The sequence below is a fragment of the Pygocentrus nattereri genome, chromosome 4 (assembly GCF_015220715.1).
Source record: "Pygocentrus nattereri isolate fPygNat1 chromosome 4, fPygNat1.pri, whole genome shotgun sequence".
Lineage (NCBI taxonomy): Eukaryota > Metazoa > Chordata > Actinopteri > Characiformes > Serrasalmidae > Pygocentrus > Pygocentrus nattereri.
The window spans coordinates 40630552-40655754 of record NC_051214.1 but is presented as its reverse complement, the minus strand read 5'-3'; the positions used below and the strand labels follow the sequence as shown (position 1 = coordinate 40655754).

Sequence of the window (25203 nt, the reverse complement as noted above, 5' to 3'; positions counted from 1 at the left end):
TTGTTAAGATTATTTAACTTATTTCTAGATATTTTACTAATTTTATTAATAATCTGTGAGATAATGTGTTTGATTTATGAATTAAAGCTTGAAACAAGCAAAATTATCTGCCAATACAGAGATAAAACTGATGTGCAAGATGTAAATTATCGCTTAATTGGATTGTTCATACCAGTGTGTCTTTACATAGTTGTTATCACATATCAACATGTAATGATCCATTATAACCATGACTGAGGGCTGTATTTAAATTACTAAAAATAACTGCTACAGTCATAAATAACATCTGTTTTTAAATATATATAACCTATTCAGAATAGGTTATTTAATATCAACAGGTACAGTATATCTAATTTGTATTTTCATAGGGCCCTTTGCTTGTTTGAGGCCCTAGGTAGCTGCCTACTAGCAACATGTGGCTACTTTGCAGTAAAATAAAGCTTTGCGGAGCATTTTTATGCACAGTTGTAAAACACACAATCCAACAATAAATGGCCTTAAGCATCTGCTAGTTAACCCTTCAACCCCATCAACCTAAACACTGGCACACAGACTGCTGGCCTCATACCAACCCTGACAGCAGTCAGGCCTAGCTAGTAGCTAACGAACTGGCAAAGAAAAGAAAGATTTAAACAAACATCAAACATTTAGAGACAAATCAACAAATTTATTTGCATTTCTAAGCAGTCCAGCTGGTTTCCTGTTATGTTTAATCTGCAAAGAGAAACCATCAAACACTAAAAAAAAAACACTAGTCATGGGGCTAAAGTCAGCTCTTATTCACCAGCTTCTTGGTTTTGAAATTTCCCAGTTCCACCTTGAATGGTGCAACATTCAGGCACCATTTAAGGAAGAATAGAAAACTCCAAACAAGAAACTGGTGAATGAGGAGCCAACTCAAGCCTCAAAGAAAAATCAAACATCGGAAGACATTTTACGAAAAAGCTATTCTACTTCTGTGGGAAAGTTTCCTCCCAGAGATGCAAGAAAAGCAGCTATAGCTGAGCTAAAGCTTAAAGCAGAGCAAAGTGAGTCTGTATTTTTGAACATCAGCACATACTAACACATATTTAAGGCCAAGATGGAAAAGTGAAATGGACATAAATGCTGTCAATCCCAAGATGACTTCATTATTGTTAAAGGACACAATAGCTTATCTTAACATTTGGGTTGCCGACCCCTGGCCCGCCCCTGATCATGGCTTATATATTATTATATATGATAATGAGTTTAATATCTTCTCAACCTTTCTATCTGATGCCAACCTTTCTTAACTTATGCATTAGGAATCGCACACGGTCCTGTAGTTGCGGGCGTTATTGGTGCTGCTAAGCCACAGTACGATATATGGGGGATGACGGTGAACCTGGCGAGCCGCATGGACAGCACAGGCATCAGCGGGAGGATCCAGGTACCTGAGCCCACCCAGAAAATCCTGGCAGACTGGGGCTTTGTGCTGGAGCTGCGCGGTGAGATCTTCATAAAGGGCGTAAGCGAGCGGCAGGGGCGTTTAAGGACATACTTCATCAGCAATAACAGGGGCCAAAGGACCAGAAACCGGCCTGCAGCAGGTGGAGGGACAGCCAGCCACAGCGGAGGCAGAAACACGCTGGCCTGTGTGGTGTTCAGTCTTCTCCGGGCCATTCAAAAGGAAAAGCAAAGAGGCATCACTGGAAGATTCACCTTGCCCACTAACAGTGTGCAGTGCTAACATAAATCCTTGAGCCTTGAAACACATTACCTCTGAAATGGACCGATGTAGACATGTTGCCTTCATTCATAAAGGGAAATTACATCAACACACAGTACTGCGCAAAAGTGAGAAACCACTCCTTTAGTTATTGTATTTCCAGTCAAAGCCGCGATTAAGTACAAGTTATTAGTTTTTTTATGACAGAAAATTACACACAAGGCTCAACAACTGAATATAAGATCACATTTCTTAGTATTCAGTGTGTCCCTTCTTTACTTTCTTTACAAATTCCATTCTTTTTCAAGAAATCTGCAGGGACATTTTTCACACATCCAAAGTTAAGACTTAGTTGGTTGCACGTTCTGACTCACAATCCAAATAACCTCAATTACTAATTTAGACTCATCAGTCTGTTAAACTCCACATTTTAGATGCCTGGTTTTGTTGTTCTAGTGCACATGTTCTTCTTTTGTGTCTGTTTCTTTGTCTCAGTAACGGCTTCTTGGCAGCTACACATCCTTTCATACCCATACCATTTGACTGAAACACCTGTGGATTTTTGAAGCATGACTGAAGCTTTTTGAGCTAAGACTCTCCACTCTCTCAAAGATGAAAGCTTTAAGTACTGTTTATCTCAGGGGTGTCAAACGCAACCACTAAAATGGTCATATTAAAAATCCCAGCATGGACCAGCTGTGTTTTTATTTTTCATTGTTACTTATCATTTTGCCATGACCCAAATGAGCCATTCAAAGCATACCAAAATTGCAAAAGCAAAACAAGCATTGAATACTTATTCAAAAATAATTCTAAATAAAAATGAATTGTTTTAGCCATTTTTTTGTATTATTATTATTATTTGCTTAAACTAGACACCAGACATCTTTTCTTTTTGTGTAACCATTGGAGCATAGATTGTTGTTGGAGGAAGGTCGTCAAACTGTCACACTTTGTTGTAGTGCATGTTGGAGACTCTAGTATGAAATGGGCTTATAAGATAATTGATAATAATAATTTTGCAGGTTGAATGGAACTGTGTCATGGGCCTGTCTTGGCCCGTGGGGCTTGTGTTTGACCTGTGGGGTTTATCTGATTGGGACAATTTTGGTGGTCTACCAGGTCTTGCACGGTTGTTAGGAGTCCCTTTTTATCCTGTTTCCTGACTTTAAAATGTAAATGCATTATATCTAATCTCAGAAATATCTACATTTGTCATTTTAGATGCACATGAGAGAAATTTGAAGGCAGCTAAGGTCAGCTTGAGTAGTTGCCAATGTGAATCTTTTTCTGTTAAATGTTTAATGTGTTTTCTTTTTTTTCAGACACTGAAAGATGAATAACTTGTACTTAGTGGTTGTTTTGACTGGAAATAAAATAAGTGAAGAGTGCTTTCTGGCTATTGCACATTAATGTATAAGTACATATACGTATACACATAAGCACACTATAGTCTATTGTCTATTAAAATGTTAATACTTTCTTCACAAACTGTTGCAAAAATTCATTTATAGACATTTTATACTTGATTCCTGATGATGTCAGAGCCAGAAAATCCAAAAACCTGAGGAATCCATGCAGTCCTGCTATTAGTACATTATATTATATTCACTTCTGAATGGGATATTATGTTAACAGTAAATGAATCAATACAAACCGCAACAGTACCCCTCTAGCTAATGCTTGGCATTGGGCATGGTGACCTTAGGTTCATGTGAGGCTGCTCCAGAGCATCCTGTTTAATTGACAATGTTCGTATATTCTATGGAGATTAGGGGCAATGGGTGCACATTAAAGGGCCCATATCATAAAAAAAAAACTGAATTTCCCTCACCTTTTGAAATAAAAGGTTTTGATGTAGTATGTAGTACTGGTAAAGATTTAATGTTAACTCCCCAATCTGAATATGGAAACCAGGTAACAAAATCAGGCTATTTTGAATTCACAGATTTTGTGATGTCATGAAAACCAATACACACAGTTGTATGCAAAAGAAAAACAGAATACTCCTGATCAAATGACATTTTTAAATAAAAAAAAGTTAATATTTTTACTACTCAGCTTTATTGTCATTTCAGTTCATCTACGAGGAGCTTATAGAGAGGAATAAAATGTAGTTTATCCAGGACGCAGTGATACATTTAACATAGAACAGCTGCAGACAACAGTACAGACAATAAATATAGACAAACTACACAAAATATACAATAGCAGTAATGGTTATGTGTGTAAATAGTTGTGCAAGTACAAAGAACAAACTTAAACATCAAGTCTCAGTGCACAATTACGAGGCATTTGCTAAATTCAACATATTGGGGGAAAAAATAAACACAAAATGTATAATGTGCCATTCTAAATGCCAGGTTACATTATATGTATTATTTTTCTCCGATTAGTTTAATTTTAATTGTATGTTAAAATGCGCAGAAGTGTAATTCTGTAACAGATGTGTTCACTTTTTTTTTATTTAGAAAATCAACAAAACATGTCATCTGGGCCCAAATGTTTACATATGACAGTAAATCCACCTACGGAAGTTTAGCTGTTCCCATTTGTGTCTGCTTTTTAAATTAGGCTATTTTTGAGTACATGACAGCCCAATAGAACATATACATTTACATGTATCGGTCTTAAAAGCACAGTAACAAAAAACAGCCTGTATAATTAAAAAGAGGTTGGAAAATAGTCATGTAAAAACAAATTGTTTTTACTTGTTTATTGTTTATTCACTGTTTGTGGTGCATAAAATTAGTATACCTCAGAGGTAAAAAGTAAATAGAAGAAAAATAATGTGTATACATATATATATATATATATATATATATATATATATATATATATATATATATATATATATATAATGTTTAATAAATAATTTATATATATATAATATATATATATATATAACATATATACAATATAATATATAATATAATATAATATATATATAATATATATAATATAATATATATATAAAATACATGAACTCAGTAATCAGAAAACGTGTCTGAAGATTTTTCGACATATACAGTGCCGCAGAGATTTTCCTGAGGCTGAAAGAACCTAGGAAGCATTCAAATCAATGATCTCAAACTATGGGTTTTTTATTTAATATAAGGCTGAATTGTGAGGGTGTTGTTTGGGAGGCATTGTTACTTTGCTATACATGAAAAACAGTAAGTGTTTAGGTAGATTGCACAGTTAGGGTTAGGTTTAGAGTTAGAGTAACTGGGTATAGAGGGTCTTACTCACGGTTAGCTGTGCGAACAAGGCCAACAGAGTCTCTGATAATTATGTGTCAAATGCATCCCTTTAGAGAAGAACATTCACATGAAGGCCATGCCTGTCTGAAAATACCTCACATATGGAAACATACTGTATAGAATCTGTTAAATATTGTTATGCAGTACAGTCAGCAAAATTCTTTTTTTACCTGTATGAGGAGAAACAGAATATTAAAAAATGTTATCCCCACTTATTTTGGACTTTGTTAGTCTTCAGGTGAGTTTAATGCTGCAACATGAGATGAGTTATTTGTGCATAATACAACACTTTTTTGTCTTTCTACCAAACCCAAGTCCATTTTTGTAGATTTTGTAGTTTTTCCTGTTTTTTTGTATTTATTATCATATTGAAATATTTAAAAGAATGAAATCTGTACTCATTATTAACTTCTTCAGCCTGTAATGAATCGATATCATTGAAAGACAGTAGAGTTTGGTGATGTGCCTGCTCAAACACACTTGATTACACTCATCTGTTCATTACCAGGCTTAATTGGTGTGTTTAATTAGGGAAACCTCCAGCCACTGGCCCTTCAGGACCATAGTTGGGCATCCCTGCACTAGACAGAACATATTTCTAGAAAGATTTAACATGTGCAGCTTTATTTATTTTTCCTCTGTTTGTGATGTTCAACGCAGTTTTGTGATCATGTTTCATAACTTCAGCGTCAAAATGCAACAGCCATGTTCATCTTGCCTTAGAATAACAGATCATTTTGCTGTGTAACATTACCTCAACACTTCCACAGCATCCACCTCTAGTATGACCGCATGCCTTTAACCCCAGTGGGCAGGAAACCACGTTATGACGGTGTAATGTATTTGCAGTGAAAGCCCTGAATACTGTAATGAGAGGATAGGCACTTATTTTCACTTAGTAAATCAACAAAACATAACTGTTTATGGTCATACACAATTTGTTACATGTTGTAAAACTGGGTTACGAGCACAAATACTGAGCATTTCACGACAGACCACTCTGAATGGCGTTGTTTACATCTTAACCATTGAGCTACGCAGAGATATCGGCGGACGTCCCCTTTAAGAGGCCTTTGTTGAGCAAGCGGCCAATCTGTAACTCTGGGCTCGATTAGCTGTCGCTCTAGCTGAAGAAGTTGTTAGCGTTGGCTCGATTAGTCTGGCCTGTCATTCTGCGCGGGCTGGGATTGTTCGCCGTTCGCTCTGTAAACTGCGGCTTTACTCCCTAGTTTTCTGAAATAATGGCTGATTCGCATGACGACAAGCTTTACAAAGCTGAGTATGCGAAAAGCGGGCGTGCGTCGTGCAAGAAATGTAAAGAGAACATCGCTAAGGACTCTCTGAGGATGGCAATAATGGTGCAGGTAAAGACTGGAGCCACACGCAGGCACAGCCGCGCTGATCCCGCGCTGAAATGTCGGGAAATCCGCGCTGAGTGAAAGTTATATTCCCGTAGTTCCGCGCCTGTGCGCCTGCACTGTCTGTGTGCTCGGCCTAAGGCGCGAGTCCACCTTCTTAAGGCGTTTACGGGGCTGCTTAGCTGCTGGATGGAGACGATGAAGTTGCACGAGGCGCCAGAATGTAACTGCTGCACCATTTAAGGTGGAACGGGAAAATTCGAATACGCAGCCGAGTGACTGAAGGGAATGTTTGGGTCCTATGAATGTACATATTAGAAAAATTTCCCATCTGTCGATGTCATGGAGGCCGAGTAAGAAGTTAAAGTAACGCCAGAGCGTGTTGTAATGTTTGTAACGTGTCGTCTAGCGTAGTGAACAATGCCGGTGATGCAGCTTAGTGATGGCTAGTGATAGAGGCTTCAGTGTCTTTGTTTAAAGGGCCCATATCCTACGCTTCTGTTGTGTTTCATTTGTTTTTTGCACTGGGGTCCACTACCAAAAAATTGCCATAATTCGTTTTTGCATCAACTTTACCATTTCCACCTTTTTTATCCCTCAGAATTAAATGGGCGTTTACATCAAGCATGTGCATGAGCTCTGTTCTGGTAGGCTGTCCTTTTTTACGCTTCGTTCAGAAAGCACTCAGAGCCGAAACACTCCTTAGAACTTCAGGATGAGTGGGCAGAGCTAAACTGACGTAGGTCGAGGAGGTGGATGTATGTAAATTAATTGGTTCTTGTTACGTCACAAAAACAATGAATGAATAACTGACTGTTTTTGCAGCGTAATTTCTGTATAGGGACTGGGAAGTGAACGGTATGGTTTGAAACTTCAACAGTGTGTATATATGACTTCAGACTCCTTTATTTAAGGAAAAAGCATGAGAGTTTCACTTTCCCCTGATATGGGCCCTTTAAGGCCCTAATGGAGGGATGTAGCAGAGGAAATGCAAATTAAATAAATCATGAAGTATATCCACTCATTCACTGACCTACTTGTAGTTAGTGACTTAAGATGGGTGAGGGAAGGTGGAGATTGAAGATTCTCTCACAGAGCTGTCATTTTAAATGATTGCCAGACCTGGATGAATGTTGTAAAGAAAAAAGAAAAAAACAATGTAATGGTGTAGACATTCCTTTATAGTTTGTTCTAATGTAGCCTCCACAATGCAAATCACAGTCATGTGGAATTTAATGGCAGGAACACTGTTTTCACTAGCTGTCTACATCACTGTTTTGCTGTCTGTTTACTGTTCAGTGAAGTCCTTGTGTTCCCTGTGAGCCCTCAAGCTCTTAGCAGCGTGGTCTGTTTTACTTTCACTTTACACTTTGTCATTGCGGTACCTTTAGCTTTCACATTAAGAGCCGCTTTTTGTGCAGCGCATTGTCACTACTTTAATGGGGATTTGCTTTAGTTTATTATGTTAGAATATGGATATAGTCCAAGTGCTAAAATAATTTTCTGTATTTGTTTACATTTATGATGTTTTTTTGTAGCTGCATGCATTTTGTCAAGGGATTCTTACTATTGGACAGACGTCTAACTCTGTATTCCTTTCTAGTCGCCCATGTTTGATGGAAAAGTGCCGCACTGGCATCATTTCTCCTGCTTCTGGCTCAAGGCAGCAATCCAGTCCACATCAGACATATCTGGCTTTACTGATCTCCGCTGGGAGGACCAAGAGAAGGTGAAGAAAGCCATTGAAAATGGAGGTGCTGCTGGAGGTAACTGTCTTTTAATGTGAATAAATACACAATTCCTTTTTAGTCATTATGTTCTAAGATTATAGTCCTATTGGGGCAGAATTCATTTACGAGGGGAGGTTTGATAATGCAGTCTTTGAGACTGCTTCGCATGGGGTGACATTCTGTTTGGCTGTGATTTTTCTTACCCTAACAGTCTACCAAGAGTGCACCGTTTGCTAGTGAATTAGAAACACGTGTAATAAGTAGTAATGACAATTTCCCCATGTAAAACCAATTTGAAAATGCTAGTACGTAAATAAGAACAGGAATTATGTTCAATAACATATAGCTTTGTACTACTAATAGAGAACAAAACATAAAGAAAGAGATTATCTTCACAGTTAAATATGTAGTATTTTCATAATCTTACCTTTGAATTTGTTTTTCACTGTTATGGAGCTTACCTTGTTTTCTACTCTAAATCCCTTTTAAAGTTTAAATTCGTCACTTTCTATAGTGTATAATTAGGTGTGCAATGGAAGATATCACTGTGTCAGTACCTCATAACTCCCCCCTGTTCTATCAGGAAAAGGTGGCCAGAAAGGAGGAGCTAAAGGGGAGAAGACGTTGAATGACTTTGCAGTGGAGTATGCTAAATCTAACAGAAGCACCTGCAAGGGCTGTGATCAGAAAATTGAGAAGGTACACTTCATTCTTTTTTTACAATGGTATCAGTGAGTATCATTGCTTATGATTCTTTTGTCTTTATGAACTATGACCCTGATGAAGTTAAGAATTGAATTATCAAGTGCTCAGCCTGAGGTTTTTCAGCCTTATTTTTCAGGACCAGATCCGCGTATCAAAGAAGACAGTGGACCCTGAGAAGCCTCAGCTGGGGCTAATTGATCGCTGGTACCACACAGGCTGCTTTGTGAGCCGGCGTGAGGAACTGGCTTTCAAATCCGAGTACAGCGCAGCTCAGCTTAAAGGCTTCGCTGCCCTGCGAGCTGAGGACAAGGAGGAATTGAAGAAGAGACTGCCTGCTGTGAAGACTGAAGGGTGAGTGATGGACTGATCCATCTAATAATTGGTCAAACTTTCAAAAAACGGTTAAACAATTTATCTCTAATACACAACAGTCAAATATTGCACATTAATCAAGATTTTCTTTTGAATAGAATTGATATATTATGCAAAATATAGTTATAAATAATTGAAAGTGTACTTTTTACACCATTTTATTATTACAATACACACATTCAAGCTTCAGATTGTAGCAGAGGTCATGAGGGGGTGTCCCCTGGTAGGAAGTCTGGCTAAGCTGACCTGCGTATTAATGTATACTGTTTTAACAATATTTTTGTGCAGTTCAGCCTTGTAATAATTCACAGGTAGAAATGATTTATTATTAAATTGCTTTACATTATGTGTTACTTTCACATTGTGCATTAATCAAGCTTCCCTGTTATTTAATTGGCTTTACAAAGAATGAGTGAATCCGATCTAATCCACTTTCATAAGTGGTCGTACACTGGACGCATGTACGTCTATGAATGGTCAGATCAGAATAATTTATTTTTCAGAAGTTTCTGCCAGTAAACTGTGTAGAAGCTTTAAAGCAGAATTTGTGTAGCTCTGCACAACTCAGAGCTGTTCTGCTGTAATGATCTTTGTGATGAAGGCTTGTTCTGCTTGTTCATTTGTTATTGTTGGGATGCACAGTGATATCAAAGTCATGGCAGTGTTGGCAGATTTTCGCTAAGACGAAAAATATGTATCAGCATCAAACAGTTCTTCAGATTTGACTTTCAGATGTCCCGGAAGAGCATCACGTGTAGGTGACAGAGTTGCTGAGCTAAGATATGTGTTTTATTCATTTAAATGAATTTGTAACCCTATGGAAATTAATGGTAAATCTCTGTAGTACAAATCAGCTGAATGTAGTACTAATTTCCACATTTCATAAATGTTTACATAGTGGCATTAGCATATAAAACATTGGATATTGGCATCAACCCGCAATTCCCATATTAGTGCATTCCTACATACAAAATCTAGAATCTTTTATGTGTTATGTCCAGTTCTCGTGACTTTGCCTAAGTTTACTCAATCACAGTATTTGAGTGAACTTTAAATAGTTGGTCTTCTGTTGTTTTTTTTGTAACTAAGCAAGGAGTTCAAAAGTTAGAATAATGGCTAGAGTAAAAGTTAAATACTTTAATCAAAGATTAATAATTTTAGGTTGATGACAGTTGTTACAGAAAAAGTCTGCTTCATCATCGCTGCGCAGTTGTTCCTCCTCCATCATCTTCTCCCTCGCCCACACTTCTGCAACACAAGAAGATTCCCTTGAAGGCTTCTCTGAAGCTTTTCATCTTGTAGGCATAGAGGAAAGGGTTGACTGCAGAGTTAGCATGGGAGAGGATGATGGCAGTGAGCAGGAGTGGCAGGGGCACGGGACAGGCCGGGCACAGCAGCAGGAAGCAGTTGATTATATGCAGTGGGATCCAGCAGATGGTGAAGAGGAAGAGGACGAGGAAGAGCGAGGTGGCTGTCTTCATCTCCTTCTTGATCTTGGCTGCCCCGTCAGCCCCACCGGCCACCCCACCTCGTTCTGCTGCGATCCTCCTGACCTGCCGCTTGACTGTGACGAAAATTTGAGCATAGATGAGGAACATGATCACTAAGGGTGTCAGCACGCAGGCGAAGAAGTTGAAGTACACCATGTAAGTCATGTCCACCACCAGCACGAAGAAGCAGTAACCGGACGCTGGTGGGGTTTTGTGCCAGCCCATTAGGGGCACCAGGCCCATGAGGAAGGCTAGAACCCAGGTGACCAGGATGACCAGGAGTGCGTTGCGTGGCGTCATCAGGCTTTGGTAGCGGAGAGGCATGAAGATGGCCACGTAGCGCTCAACGGCTACAGCCAGCAAGCTGAAGATGGAACTTTGTGTCAGCATGATGAGCACAGACAGCATGAGCAGGCACAGGTACAAGTTGTTGCGTGGGATGCCAATGTCCGTCAGGATGGCACAAGGAATGGCCAACGCACCCACGCAAACGTCCGCGACGGCCAGCGACACCAGGAAGTAGTTGGTGACTGTGTGAAGCTTCCTGTTCAGCCCAACTGCCGCACACACCAAGAGGTTACCCACCGTAGAGAGGAAGGCAATGACCAGCTCGGCCATCATGTATGGCAAGTTTGCTGGCACCACCACTGCTGCAGGAGTTGTAGCCACAGTCGAAAGTGTCACATTAGTTTGTGGACGTGGTTGAGTGATTGCCATAGCTGTGCTATAGGTGACTGCCAGAAAGTTACTGTTCTGATAAGGAGTGATGTTTGAGATATTTTTGATGTTAAGAATGGTGATGTTTGTGTAGAGCAGTGGTGGAGAGAGCGTGAAATTGGCAGCCGTCTCATTCATTATGTGCTTATTTCAGACTCCAGAAGAGTCTTAATGAGTCCTGTAGGGAAGAAAGGGGTCAAATGTAACATTTAATGTGGTTAAACAGATTCCAGTAGAAGATGCTTTTGGTCATTTCCATCGCAGTGTCATCTGCTCATTTTATAGCAATTTGACAGGTATTTCTTAAGATTCATCACAAAGACTGTCGCTGCGTTCATAACTGCTCCATATCACAAAAATGCACTATATAGCAGTATCATATAGGCTGCATCAGCCATTTTGTAGTGTTGTTCTCAAGGGTACTCTACAAATTCCAATGTATACCATAGTGCAGCCACATCTTACTTAAGTAGAGGATCATGATAGTTTGAAGTGAGCCATGAATGCTCCTTCCCCTCAGTTCACTACATAGCTTTATAGCGAGTTGTGAAGGAGTTCACAGGGCAACCATTGCTATTGAATTGTGTGTGTAATTTTTTATATCCCTCTTGGTGGCTGTAATACAGCCTTGTTTTGCATGTATGTAAAAACTCCCAGTGAAAGCCAGCCAGGCTAAAGTACAGCCTTCACATGGCAAGGTTTGTAACAGCTAAGTCTCCCAAAGTAAACAGTGCAAAAATCCATATTCCCCTGCATATATTGAATACAGGGTTTTTTTCATAGCTTTTTATGCAGAGATTCTGTAAAAACATGCTATAAACATTGTGTAAATAAAATTACAGTATTTTGGATGGAAATCTCATGTGTTCCAAACAACATGGCTGAATTCTTCATAAACAGTAGGTGCTGGGGAAAAAAATCCTTTGTTTTAAGTATAAAAATTATTTATCTTTTTCTTAGTTAAATTATTTAGCAAACAGCAAGGTGTGTGGGGTTTTTTTTTTTTTGTGCCACAGTTTCCCCCACTACTACCAACTTACTGTATTTGATGGGGTGCACATTCAGACTTGGCAGATTTTTGCTCCTGTCAGGAAATATATTGTTGTTGCTGTCGAATAACAAGTGGGTAAGTGCATTCATTCTGTATTTGAGTGCTACGCCTATAATGCCCCACGATACCCAGCTTTGAATGGAAGTTTGTTATTAAATAGTAAAAAAGAAATATTAATGAGGACTGATGTAAAAGTGATGTCTGATATCTGGACTGGAGAAATTAAAATCTCTTAATGTCCTCACTACTAAGGAAATTAATCTGTTATGTATACAATAATTAACCAGGGCTGATTCTTAATGTTTTTTTTTCTATCACCATAATTTCATATACATGCGTATAAAAACAGCTTTCTTGCTTATACAGTCGTTTGAATGCCGGTCAAATCACATTTTGTTGATTTTGTGAAAGTGGAAGTAAGTCTTCTGCAATTTTTTTGTGCACAATTTCTATGTGTTTGTTGAGTTTAACATATTGGAAATAAAACAAAACCTACATTGTAAAATTTGTTATGGCACAGGCCACATATTGGATTTTTTTCCAATAATTGGATTGGATATTGGATTTATTTTCCAAATAAAATCTGAAGAAGTGTGTTCTCTGTAGAGGATGTTGACTGTATTTTAATTTGCAAAATCAACAAAATGTCATTTGATCACGGCTGCCGAAACCTTTGCATATGACTGCAATAAAGAATTGTTGGATATACTTACTTTATTGCTGTCTTGCTGCCACAGAGGCCCTTTTTCCCATAAATGAAGCTCATCCCCTCCAAATGAAGCTCATACTAAAAGTAGCGCATTACTTTTTTTTAAATGCTGTTCTCCGTTAAACAAAGAAATAGCTTTTCAAACTAACCGCAAGTCTCCCCACCCTCTACTCTCTGCAACTAGGTAAAAGAACCTGTATGTTTCACATGAGGTTAACAGTAGGAGGGACGTTGGTGGTGCTTTATATGTGGCCTCTCCTAATTTGGAAATGTCTTTTTATTTGTTTGCTTTCTTATTCTCTTGTCCTCTGGTGCCAGTCTGTTTACCTATAGTCATTAATTACATCTGTGAGGGCAAAAGGGAGCTGAAATGATGGTATGGTATTTCCCTTAGGAGGCCTGTCTATAGAATGGTGATTTGAATTAATGACCTTCATTATAAAGCCTCTGGGACGGAGAGCATGTGCCAGCATGACCATGCCTCATGCCGCTAGCAAGCTCCTAATGAACTCCACTGATAAATGCCCACTGTGTTTATTTACATGACCCAAGGTGATGCCAAAGTTGTGAAGTTCAAGTTGGACTTCAGAATTAACCCCTTAAATGGCCAGCACCTATTGGCAGGTTTACACACTTCCTATAACCTAAGAATAAATCAGCCATTGCATTGTAGTCCATGTAGTTACTGAATAAATAATCTTAGTATGTAATAAGCCTTGTATTTTAAGGAGTTAACTGGCTCATTCCAGCATTGTTGACCTACAAAAAGTGCTTTTATTAGCATGGCCTGTTAACCTACTTGATTGTGCCTACATAAAGCTGGAAGAATGTTCTGAATGAAATAAGATGCAGTTAGTAGACCTTCCGGTTCTTCATAATTCTTCCATTTCTAAAGAGTTACGTTGCCGTTTGTGTTAATTAATGATTATGGATGATGCTAACTGCTGAAACTTTTTTGGTGGTTCGTCTTGTTGCTCAAGAGTGATTGCTTTTTCTTTCTCAGGAAAAGGAAGGCAGACAGTGTTGATGGACAAGGAGTTTCCAAGAAGCAAAAGAAAGAGGAAGAGGAGAAGCAGAAGCAACTGGACCTGCAGATGAAGGTTAGATCTGTGATGATCATTGAGTTTTTGACTCTAGTACATACTTTTCATTTGGGAATGTTACGTCTGAGTAATTGATGTTAATCATTTATCCCTGCCTTTAATTATAGGAACAGAGCCAGCTGATTTGGGGAATTAAGGACAAGTTGAAGAAATACTGTTCAACAAATGACATGAAGGAGCTTCTCATTGCTAACCACCAGGAAGTTCCCTCAGGAGAATCCAATGTAAGAGCACAAATACTGAAGATGCCGGCCATGTGGTTTAATGTTGATCCATTGCCAATGCATTGTTTTTAACACAAATGTGCTAATTTAACAATCATAATATAAGTGTCCCGTATGAGTGTTGGATTTCTGAAGAACTGATTTGATATCATGATTATCCTACATTATTCGTGTTTAGAGATGTCATAAATTTGTGTTGAGGCTCCTGAGTGGCGCAACTGTCTAAGCGTTGGCCCCATCATCGGGAGATTGCAAGTTCGATCCCTGGTGATGCTATAGCCATCTGTGGTCGGGAGTCCAAGAGAGCACAATTGACCTCGCTCTTTGGGTGGGTAGCATGGCCCCCCTTCTCAACCCCCATCACTCAACGCGATACTAGTCAGTGCAGGCGTCTGTTAGCTGACGTAACAGATTTGGCAGTTGACACTTTCCTCCAAGCGCGTTCGGCTGTCCCATGACGTTGCGTGAATGGCAGTTCGAAAAGAAGCGGTGGCTGGTTTCACAGGTCTCGGATGAAGCCTGTGCTAGCCTTCACCCTCCTAGCATTGGTAGTATCGTATGATTGGGGGAGTCCTAAGTAGCGGGTGGAATTGGAAACGACTAAATTGGTGAGAAAATCGGGTAAAAAAAAAAATAACGAAAAATAATTTAAAAAAATTAATTAGTTTTGAAATCTAATGATTCTGTGATTTTCAGATATTGGACCGTCTATCAGACTGCATGGCTTTTGGAGCCTTGAAGCCTTGTGAAACTTGCCAAGGTCAGCTTGTGCTTAAGGGTGATGCCTACTACTGCACAGGAGACATCTCTGCCTGGACTAAATGTGTGGTCAAGACTCGGACACCAAACCGCAAAGACTGGGTTACTCCTAAGGTTTGTCACAAGTTTTAGAACAAGAATATCGCTTCCGTTAATGGACCATGTTACGTTCACAGTGGTCCGGACCAAAAAAAAACAGAAGTGTGGTTAAGTCAGCGACACATCAATAACTCCTCATAAATGTGTTTTTGTTCGTCATGTAGCTGAAAGGAACAACCTGAATGAACAAATCACCTACAGAACAGATTAGACAGGCAGACTGAAGTCAGTGCAACCTTAGATACTGACAATATTTTGTAGTTTACACAAGGTATTTTCAGAAACCTAAAAGAATGTAAAGGTTATGCATGAAAGACTTCGAACAGAAATGTTTTGTGAACACAGTCTTGTTTAATCTGAGCAGTCAACAATGTGAGCAGCTAAGAAAAGTTAACGTAGCTAGCAAAACGAGCTTAGTTTTGTTCTGGAAGGTTATTTATCTTTAGCCATTATTGAATGTTATGAATATTAGATTACATTGCCACCACCATTTTCACTGCAGGTTTGTTCTGAGGAGTTTTGTCAGTTTTTATTCACTTGTTGGAAAAAGTAGTGCTTAGAGACAGTTGCTAGGCCCAGCAGGAGTTTGCTGGTATATTGCTCTGCTTGTTTCTGTCCTCTTTTAAGGAGTTCCAAGAGATTCCCTACCTTAAGAAGTTTAAGTTTAAACGTCAGGATCGTGTTTTCCCCAAAGAGGTTCCAGCTCCTCCTGCAGATCCTGCCTCCACTGCTGCAGCTTCTGCTACTGTGGCTTCCAGCACCTCCAGCACCCCCATTGAGACCCTCACAGAAGTGCCTGCAGGTCAGTTTCATATCCACACATGGACTCCTCACACTCGGACTGTAATTTTATGATTAGCTTATCGTTAACTCGTCGCAAGTGAGTATGATCTAGGCTTATAAAGTAGATCAATGATTATACAATAATATTTATTACACTCTCTTATTCCTGTCATTTTCAAGGCCTAGTAATATATTTTACTAAAAGTACCAAGGAAATTTTATGTTGAGGTTTATGTTGATGTAGATTTTTTTTTTTTTTTTTTACATGATACATGTTGTTTGGAGTTAAGCATCAGATGTTCTTTTCTTCAAAAACTACTTATTGCCAGCAGTTACAAATGGATATACAGTATTTTGGAATAAAACTCTTCAAATACTGAACGTTGGAGCTTTCTATTAATGACTGAACTTTTTTGGTTGTGATGTGATGTGCTGTACTTGCAGATAAGCCTCTGACTGGGCTGAAGCTTCTGGCTGTGGGGAAGCTGAGTAAGAATAAAGAAGAGCTGAAGGCTGCAGTGGAGGAGCTAGGAGGGAAGATTACTGGCACTGTCAGTAAAGCTGCTATCTGTCTCAGCTCCAAGAGTAAGTGTGTGTGTGTGTGTGTGTGTGTGTGTGCGCGCGCGCGTGTGTGTGTGCGCGCATGGCTTTTGGCAGACTTATATTTTAGGTGTGTGTGTAGGCTGAATTAAACATTTTTAATTGATAATGCACATTTGAGGTGCTTTCAGTAAAGTAATTGTGCTGATCTCTTTCTTATTCAGCAGTGATTTCAGCTTCAGCCAGGACTGTTTTGGCATGAGGAACAATACAAGGCAGCCATTATGAACAGAAACTTTTTTAATCTTTTACGTTACTGTGCATCATAAAAATAACTGCAGATATATCATTGTTTTTGCCATATTGCCCACCCCATACATTCACAAAAATATCATAATTGGACCTCAGCAAAAACAATAACCTACAAGAAATCTTTAAAATGCTTATGTAATGAAATGGATAAATATAGCATGGTAAAATTTTTGTCTTTGTGGAACATTGAAGTTTGTGTGTTAATCGTGGTTATTCCAGGACAGAGTGGATGCATATGGTCAGATTAATCATCCTGGTTGTTTGTCTTGTTTCGAGCTTCACTAGTGCTCTCTGTCCCCTGCTGTTTCAGAGGAGGTCGAAAAGATGAGTAAGAAGATGGAGGAGGTGAGAGACGCAGGAGTGCGTGTTGTTGCTGAAGATTTCCTCACTGATATCAAGTCTTCAGGCAAAGCCCTGCAGGAGCTCATCTCTCTGCACGGCATCTCTCCCTGGGGGGCGGAGGTTAAAGTGGAGGCTCAGGCCCCATCTGGAGCCTCCAAATCAACAGGAGCAATGTCCTCAAAGAGTGCAGGGAGGAGCAAAGAGGAAGAAGGTTAGATGAGTTTATTATTTCTCACACAAATTATATTGTATGTGCAAAGCTCAATTTATAGTGTACTGAAAAGATTCTGTAGTGGAAAAATGTGAGGTAAGTTACTTTTTTTTAGGACAATTTGATGCATTGTATCAGATTTCACCCAGAAAATTTCATTATTTTGGTGCAGAAATATTTTTTAAAATACATTGAATGTATATATGACTGGATGAGAACTTTTACACATAGGTGGAATACAGACAATTTAAAACAATAAGATTGTTTTTGAAAACATTCTTTTGACTGCAAAATGAGGCCATAATTTCCTTAATATGATTATAACTGATTATGGAAAATTCCTTCATTCGGACATTGATTTCATTTTATTGCATCGTCAGCTTTGCATTATCTTGCAGAATAACATACTGTAACTCTGGTCTGCTTTCACAGGTGGAAGCAAGTCAAAGAAAATGAAGTTGACGGTCAAAGGTGGAGCAGCAGTTGACCCAGACTCAGGTTAGAGATATCAAGCTTATTTTAAACCAGCGGTCACTAGCCCTCTTCCTGGAGATCTACCATCCTGTAGAGTTCAGTCCCAACCCACATCCAACATGCTGCACAGTCGTTAGCGAACACTAATGTATCTGATTTAGACCGTCAAGAACTTCGAAAGAAGTTAATTAGCTGCACCAGGTGTGGCAGATTGTAGGAACTGGACTCTGCAGGGAGGTAGATCTTGAGGAACAGGTTCTTTAAGCTGTTTTTATGTAGTATGGACTTTTGGAGTGATGGGATCTCATCCTAACTGACTTTAATGGTACATTCTGATTGCATAGGTTTGGAGAATTGTGCTCATGTGTTGGATCAGAATGGTAAGATCTACAGTGCTACTCTGGGTCTAGTAGACATTGTCAGAGGAACAAACTCTTACTACAAACTCCAGCTACTGGAGGATGATGTTCAGAAACGGTGAGGTCATGACTGCATTTCATATGTTTCTTTTCTTTTGTCAAATATTTTAGCAATGAAATCTGTTTGATGTATTGGTTGTTTGTGTTTTTGTTTTGAGTAGGTACTGGGTGTTCAGGTCATGGGGGAGAGTGGGCACCACCATAGGGGGAAACAAACTGGATAAGTTTTATGACAAAAACTCAGCAATGGACAACTTCCGTAGTGTATATGAGGAAAAAACAGGCAATTCTTGGACCTCAAGCAGCTTTACTAAATACCCCAACAAGTTTTACCCTCTTGAGATCGATTATGGGCAGGTATGTACCCGTCATATGTTTATTTGTTTTTTTGGGGGTTTTTTTCTTGCCTAAGAATCACGGTCACCCTGTGTTAGCTAAGCCTGAATTCATTGTCAGTTTAACCCCTTAAATGGTCAGAGTGGGCTCAGGCATCCATTCCTTAATTCTTTCAAACTGAATCAGTTTGCATTGTTTTACAAGTAATTAATGAATAAGTAGCCTTAGGAAGTATTAAGTGTGGCTATTTGAGAGGAGAAGTCTGTATATATGAAAATGAATTTGAAGTCTGTGTCTTTCTTCAGGATGAAGAGGCCGTAAAGAAACTGACCGCCAGCTCAGGCACCAAGTCTCAACTACCCAAACAAGTCCAGGAGCTCATCCGAATGATCTTTGATGTGGAGAGCATGAAGAAAGCCATGGTGGAGTTTGAGGTTGGTTATTGTTATAATGGTTCACCTCAATCTGATTACATTACATTATTTTTGGCATGATTTATAATTAATTTGAACATTCACTGAATAATTTAATTTGGATCAAAGACATTATTGAATGTCATTATCGATGCAGATGAATGGCCACGTTTGGGGCAATGCATCATGATTCAACAGTTTTTCTCTCCTAGTTGTCTGTGCTTGATTCTCTGCTGTGCCACTTTCTGGCATTAGATAGAATCATAGTGTTGCATCACAGTATCAGTGGACTTGCAAACTCTGTTTGAAGGTTTTAGAAATGACTATCTGTGTGTCTCTTTTAATAGATTGACCTGCAGAAGATGCCTTTGGGGAAGCTGAGTAAGAGACAGATCCAGAGTGCCTATTCTCTTCTGAGTGAAGTTCAACAGGTCAGTGTGACTGCACTGTTGCTGAGAACTGGACTGTGACCATGCATTTTGTACAGAGCTGTCTTTATTAACAATTTATTTAGCGCAGTACCCTGTACTGACTAATTTTGAGGGTGAGCCTTAAAAACCTCTATGACTTACCTTGGCACGTTATTTTAAAAAGAGAAGTATGAACACGCTCAGATACAAGAACATACCTATACCACCCATTTCTGCGCTGGTTTTAATAGGCTCTTGGCCACTTGGCCTTTTTATTTGCCCTCTATGAAAACCCTGGCACCATTTTAAAGGCTGGTTCATTAAGGTTAGATGAGCCCTTAGCAGGGAGAGTGAATGGGTGAACACAAATGTTGACTACAGCTGCAGAACTTGCCCAGAAATCGTTGCGAAAAACCATAGCAGTAAATACATTTAAAATGCTTGACATTTCAAAACATTAAAAATGTGATTATTGGTCTTTTCGATTTGCTGTGTAGCAACCAAAAGAGACTATACAATGGCTCTGGGCCAGGTTTATTACTAGACAAAGCAATTATTCACAAATGTTAAGTATGCTATGTTCAAACTTCTTACATTGACAAGTTTGTATGGCTAGTCAAATGGCTTATTGAGCCCCACCTGCTGAGGTCAAGTGCGTTCCATTTGAATAATCTGCTTCACGCTGTCCCTTTGCCGTGAGTGGACATGTATGTAACGCACACCAAAACAGTGAGTCAAAGTGGGCAATCACACATTAAAAAGAGCTTAAAATGGGGTGATGGTATAAATAATGAGTACAACAGTGTACTAAAATGTAATTATAAAAAATTGTCCGGTTCTGATGCTCCCAGTTTTGGTATGATCAGATTTACTTGAGGCCTTTTCTAATCTTACTACGTCGACAGTAAAATAGAGAGAGAATTGTCTAAGAAATCTGGCTTTTATTAATTTGTTCAACATGGCATTGTCTTTCTCTTTATGCCAGGCTGTGTCTGACAACGCTTCAGAGTCTGTGATCCTGGACCTGTCCAATCGCTTCTACACTCTGATACCTCACGATTTTGGCATGAAGAAACCTCCCCTGCTGAGTAACCTAGACTATATCCAGGTGAGCCAGGGACACTAGGTTGTGTTTCTTAGTGTTCTGGTCATAAAAATGAGCAGGATGTGGTGGTGACTTTTTCTGTGGGGCTTGTTTGTTTGATTTCCCTTAAAATGATTTGTGAGGTCTTTTTTGTAGATGTTCTTCCTGATAAAAATCTTTCTAATGTACTTTTTTATATATTTATTATATTTCATAAGACATGCTACAGATAAATAGCTGCCAATCTAATCATAAATGTTTTTAGATGTTTACCCATGTAAATAATTATTTCTCATTTATCCCAGGCTAAAGTTCAGATGCTGGACAATCTCCTGGACATTGAGGTCGCCTACAGCCTCCTGCGTGGAGGAGCAGAGGATAACAAAAAAGATCCTATTGACATCAACTATGAAAAACTCAAAACTAAGATTGAGGTTTGCATTCTTGTTTATGTAGTTTATACATGTGGAGTATAAATATGTACTGTGTTCTGCAGATTTTGAGTATGAGCTTATAATTATTTTCTTATCTACATTGGTGATTTCTTTGCAGGTGGTTGATAAGTCATCAGAAGAGTCTGAGCTTATCCAGCAGTATGTAAAGAATACGCACGCTGCAACTCACAATACCTACACACTTGAAATTGAAGAGGTAAGAAAAAAATTGTGACGTTTTTTGAAAGTTTCATGAAAAACGGCACTGGTGGAGTGGCTTGCAGTAACATTTTTAAACTGAATACACTGCGCTCATTTCACTTAAAAGGACTAAAAATTTCAGGGAATCTCCAAGGACCATGCTCGGTGAACTTGCTTAGTACCTAATAATAGTGCCGTAATATCCTGTCATGTGGTTTTCTCTATCATTTTAGATCTTTAAGATTGATAGAGAGGGTGAGTATCAGCGTTATCGGCCCTTCAAAGAATTGCCCAATCGTCAGCTGCTGTGGCACGGCTCTCGCGCCACCAACTACGCGGGTATCCTGTCTCAGGGTCTGCGCATTGCACCACCTGAGGCACCAGTGGTATGTACTAATGTCTTAGGGCCACCTGCTGCTCTTAAACAGTAACTACATGTACAAATCACCTTGAGGGACTAAGACCTGTTGGCACTTAATGAGGTTTCACTCTTTGTTCTGTTCATATTTATAGAAACATAATAAAAGTACTGGGAGTCACATGCTAATGATAAGTGAAGGCTGAATGTGAGATTTTTTTTTTTAATTGATTTATTCATCTAACAACCAATAAAGGTGATTGTCTGATATTTCTCATGTACTCCACAGACAGGTTATATGTTCGGCAAAGGTATATACTTTGCTGACATGGTGTCCAAGAGTGCCAACTACTGCCACACCTCCCAGGCTGACCCTGTGGGCCTTATTCTGTTAGGTGAGGTCGCCCTGGGCAACATGTAAGTGCGTTTGGTTCTTCTCAATATCAACTGTGTTTTGTCTGTTGTTTTGATCTCGCTAAAATATCATGTATTATTATTTTTAAAGGCATGAACTAAAAAAGGCCTCCCATATCACAAAGCTACCAAAGGGAAAGCACAGCGTGAAAGGTAACGCTTCAGAAAAAATCACATGCACACCTTTTTTTATGTAGTGCTGAGTGAGTTAGGTTGCTCACATTATTATGCAATAAAGTCTGCAGCTTTTGCTAATAGCGTTTGGTTTGTTCTGGATGTTGTAGGTTTGGGCAGAACTGCTCCGGATCCAGGTGCCACCGTTTCGCTGAAAGGAGTGGACGTCCCGCTGGGTAAAGGAGTCAACACGAACATAGATGACACAAGTCTGCTCTACAACGAGTATCCTTTCCATTGTCCATGTTGAGTTCAGAGGTCATTACTTATCAAAGGGGCTTTTATTTTCCTGTTTGTTCTTATTGTAAGATGATAGTAGTAGTAGTAGTAGTAGTAGTAGTAGTAGTAGTAGTAGTAGTAGTAGTAGTAGTAGTAGTAGTAGTAAAATAACAATAAGAATTACACATCTATTACTAATGAAAAATTAATAAATGGTATAGTTTAAAAGAAATTATCTGCATTATTAAGTAAAAGGAAATTATCTGTATTATTATTAAGTAAAAGAAGAAATTTGTGTATAAATAATGGTAACTAATTTATTTTACTATATGCAATATGGCATAATTATTATATAGTAACATTTTTGTGTATATTATAGTGTGTTTAAAATGTATTATTACTAGTACTGATAAAGTTATTGGTAATGATGAATTGTGTTAATATTATTTTTGTGGTTATTTATCTGTATAGTAGTAATAATAATAGACAATATACATTGGAGACTTTAAGACATTGCAGTTGAAATCAAACACATGAATTGGGGTTACAAAATTACAAATTACAGGAGAGTATGAATCCAGTTTGCTATTGCTAATGGGACATTAGCAGTAAAAAGAACTTTTTAAAAAATTGTTTAAATTAAAGAATCATAGATTGATTTTTGTGTAGTTCCTTTAGATAGAGTGGACCGAGATATGTGGGCTGGAGAGAATTCGAATATAACAATTTTGAAATGTGTGTCAAGTTGTTTCCCTTAACTTCCTTTTCTTTCAGATATATTGTGTATGATGTTGCTCAGGTGAATCTGAAATACCTTCTGAAGATTCGCTTTAATTACCAGACCTCCCTCTGGTGAGGAGGCTGGTGAAGCTTGCTTTCTGACACCACTGTTTGCTAACACAGCACAGAGCTCAAGACCAAGAAGCCCCGGAAAGTTCCTTCCATTAAACCAGTTCTGTAGTTCATTTAGGAGTACTCTCTCCACTGCTTTAGTGTGGTAGCTCAGAGTAAATAACAGGATTTGTCTTGCACTGTAAATGCCCAGATACAGTAATATGCTGTAAAAGACTTGTCATTTCTGTTGACGAGATGTAACGCTGTGGGATTTGGTCAAATGCAAGTATTTTGAGGGCCTTGTTTAACTTGCCAGAGGTGGTCTTCCTTGGATTCTGCCAGAAGTATTAGGTAGAGAAGTCTTCCATTGGTTTTATAGACCTTTTTATTTGACTTCTGTTAGCCTTTGTTTAAATTGGCTTCAAATCTTTTGTCATTGTACAGTCTGCTAAGCGTCAACTGAAGTTTTTCTTTTCTTTAATGAAAACAGACACAAAAACAATACTGTACAGTTTTAGAAATGAATGGTTTCTCATAAGCTAGTGTTGGTTGTTTATAAACGGAAAACATTTACTAGGATCTCTAGTATTAGGACTGATAGGGGAAAAAAGATATTTTCTTTGTACTACGCGATTTTGTTAGATTTTTTTTTTTTTGTCTCATACTTTGTTACGTCTTGTATAGTAAAAGGAAAGAAGGCGTTGAACATTGTGGCTCACTATTATTTCAGCAACTGGCTTCAGTTCTTAACTTGTATGCTTCCTCTGTAAACATGACATCTCTGAATGGTCACTGTGAGATGGTTAGTTTCTGTGAGCTGTCAATTTTTGACAAAAGCAAAGTTGCATATTTTGTCTCTCTTACTGGCTTTTTTTCTTTTTTTATCATGTTAAACCCTGAATAAAAATCAGTGCTTTGGCCTTTACTGGTTATGGTTCTGAACTCCTTATTTACTGTTGTAATATGTTTCAGTTGCATAATTGACAAAGGAAAAAAAGGCTTCATAGCTCAATGTTATGAATAACAGATTGATTTTTAATGGTGTTTGTGATACATTTGCTCTTAAAGTCTTAAATAAAGAGAGAGCTGTGAGCAAAAGCAAGACAGTACACAGTAAAATAAAAATAGGAAGCATGACTGGCCAAACCATAACTGAGTAAAAAATGCTTTCCTCATTACTTCACTGCCTTTACCATTTGAAGATACTCTAAAAATATAAATAAATAAATAAAAAGTACATACTAAATCAGTAGTAGATAGATAGATACATACTTTATTGATCCCGAAGGAAATTTAGGCATCCAGCAGCAACAACACAATACAGTAGGAAACATATTCAACATCTATCAAACACAGAACAATAGAAAATATATAAGGGTATAAAAACTTTCTGTACAAGGTAAAGAACTATCTGTAGGTGGAGCAGTGCAGTAGATTTTTCTAACGGCCAATAAATAAATTCACAGAGCAAAGTGCAAGGTGCAAACGACATTGGTTATAAAAGTTATAAAAGTGACTGATGTGCCATAGAATTATTAATATGTACATGTACTATATGTACATAGTAGTTTGTTAGGATGCTTAAGATCAGTTATCAGTGTAAAAGTAGAATGACCTAATCTTGGTAAATGTAAATAAGGGAATGTGCACTGCTTGCCCAAAAGTTTGTGGACCCCTGCTAATCTGACATTTCATCTGAAATCAGGAGTATTAATAAAGCTTGTTTCCCTTTGCTGCAGTAACAGTCTCTGCTCTTTTGGGAGGTTTTACTGTAGATGTTGGAACATTGCTGTGCAAATTTGATTGCATTCAGCCAGAAGACCATCAGTGAGGTCAGGTACTGATGCTGGATGATTAGTTCTGGATCACACATGACACTACAACTTATCAGAAAGGTATTAGATGGAGCTCCATCACTCCAGAGACTACAGTCCCTCTGCTCCAGCGCCCAGAGCTGGCATTGGGTATTGAGCAG

General features: G+C 38.5%; 3 protein-coding genes across 4 annotated transcripts in view; 2 read left to right on the top strand and 1 right to left on the bottom strand.

The window, feature by feature from the left end:
- Positions 1-3651, top strand: part of si:dkey-206f10.1 (adenylate cyclase type 8) — a 29927-nt gene extending 26276 nt beyond the window's left edge. For both annotated transcript variants that reach the window (XM_017692536.2, XM_017692537.2), the window contains one exon: positions 1287-3651. In XM_017692536.2, coding sequence (XP_017548025.1) covers positions 1287-1711 — 425 coding nt within the window. In that variant the 3' untranslated portion in view covers positions 1712-3651. The remainder of the gene's footprint in view (positions 1-1286) is intronic.
- A 2457-nt stretch (positions 3652-6108) lies between these two features.
- parp1 (poly (ADP-ribose) polymerase 1) lies at positions 6109-24153 on the top strand. Its single transcript, XM_017692538.2, has 23 exons — positions 6109-6317; positions 7915-8077; positions 8625-8740; positions 8883-9097; positions 14089-14185; positions 14296-14412; positions 15109-15285; positions 15898-16072; positions 16498-16638; positions 17216-17458; positions 17891-17956; positions 18277-18409; positions 18513-18708; positions 18993-19121; positions 19448-19531; positions 20496-20618; positions 20900-21028; positions 21147-21245; positions 21463-21615; positions 21877-22004; positions 22093-22154; positions 22286-22400; positions 23169-24153. Exons 1-23 carry the CDS (start codon positions 6195-6197, stop codon positions 23248-23250), a joined length of 3066 nt encoding a protein of 1021 aa, XP_017548027.1. The 5' UTR covers positions 6109-6194; the 3' UTR covers positions 23251-24153.
- On the bottom strand, positions 10315-11250 carry LOC119263158 (adenosine receptor A2a-like). The gene has a single exon (XM_037537406.1). It carries the CDS (start codon positions 11227-11229, stop codon positions 10315-10317), a length of 915 nt encoding a protein of 304 aa, XP_037393303.1. The 5' UTR covers positions 11230-11250.
- Positions 24154-25203: the final 1050 nt, after the last annotated feature.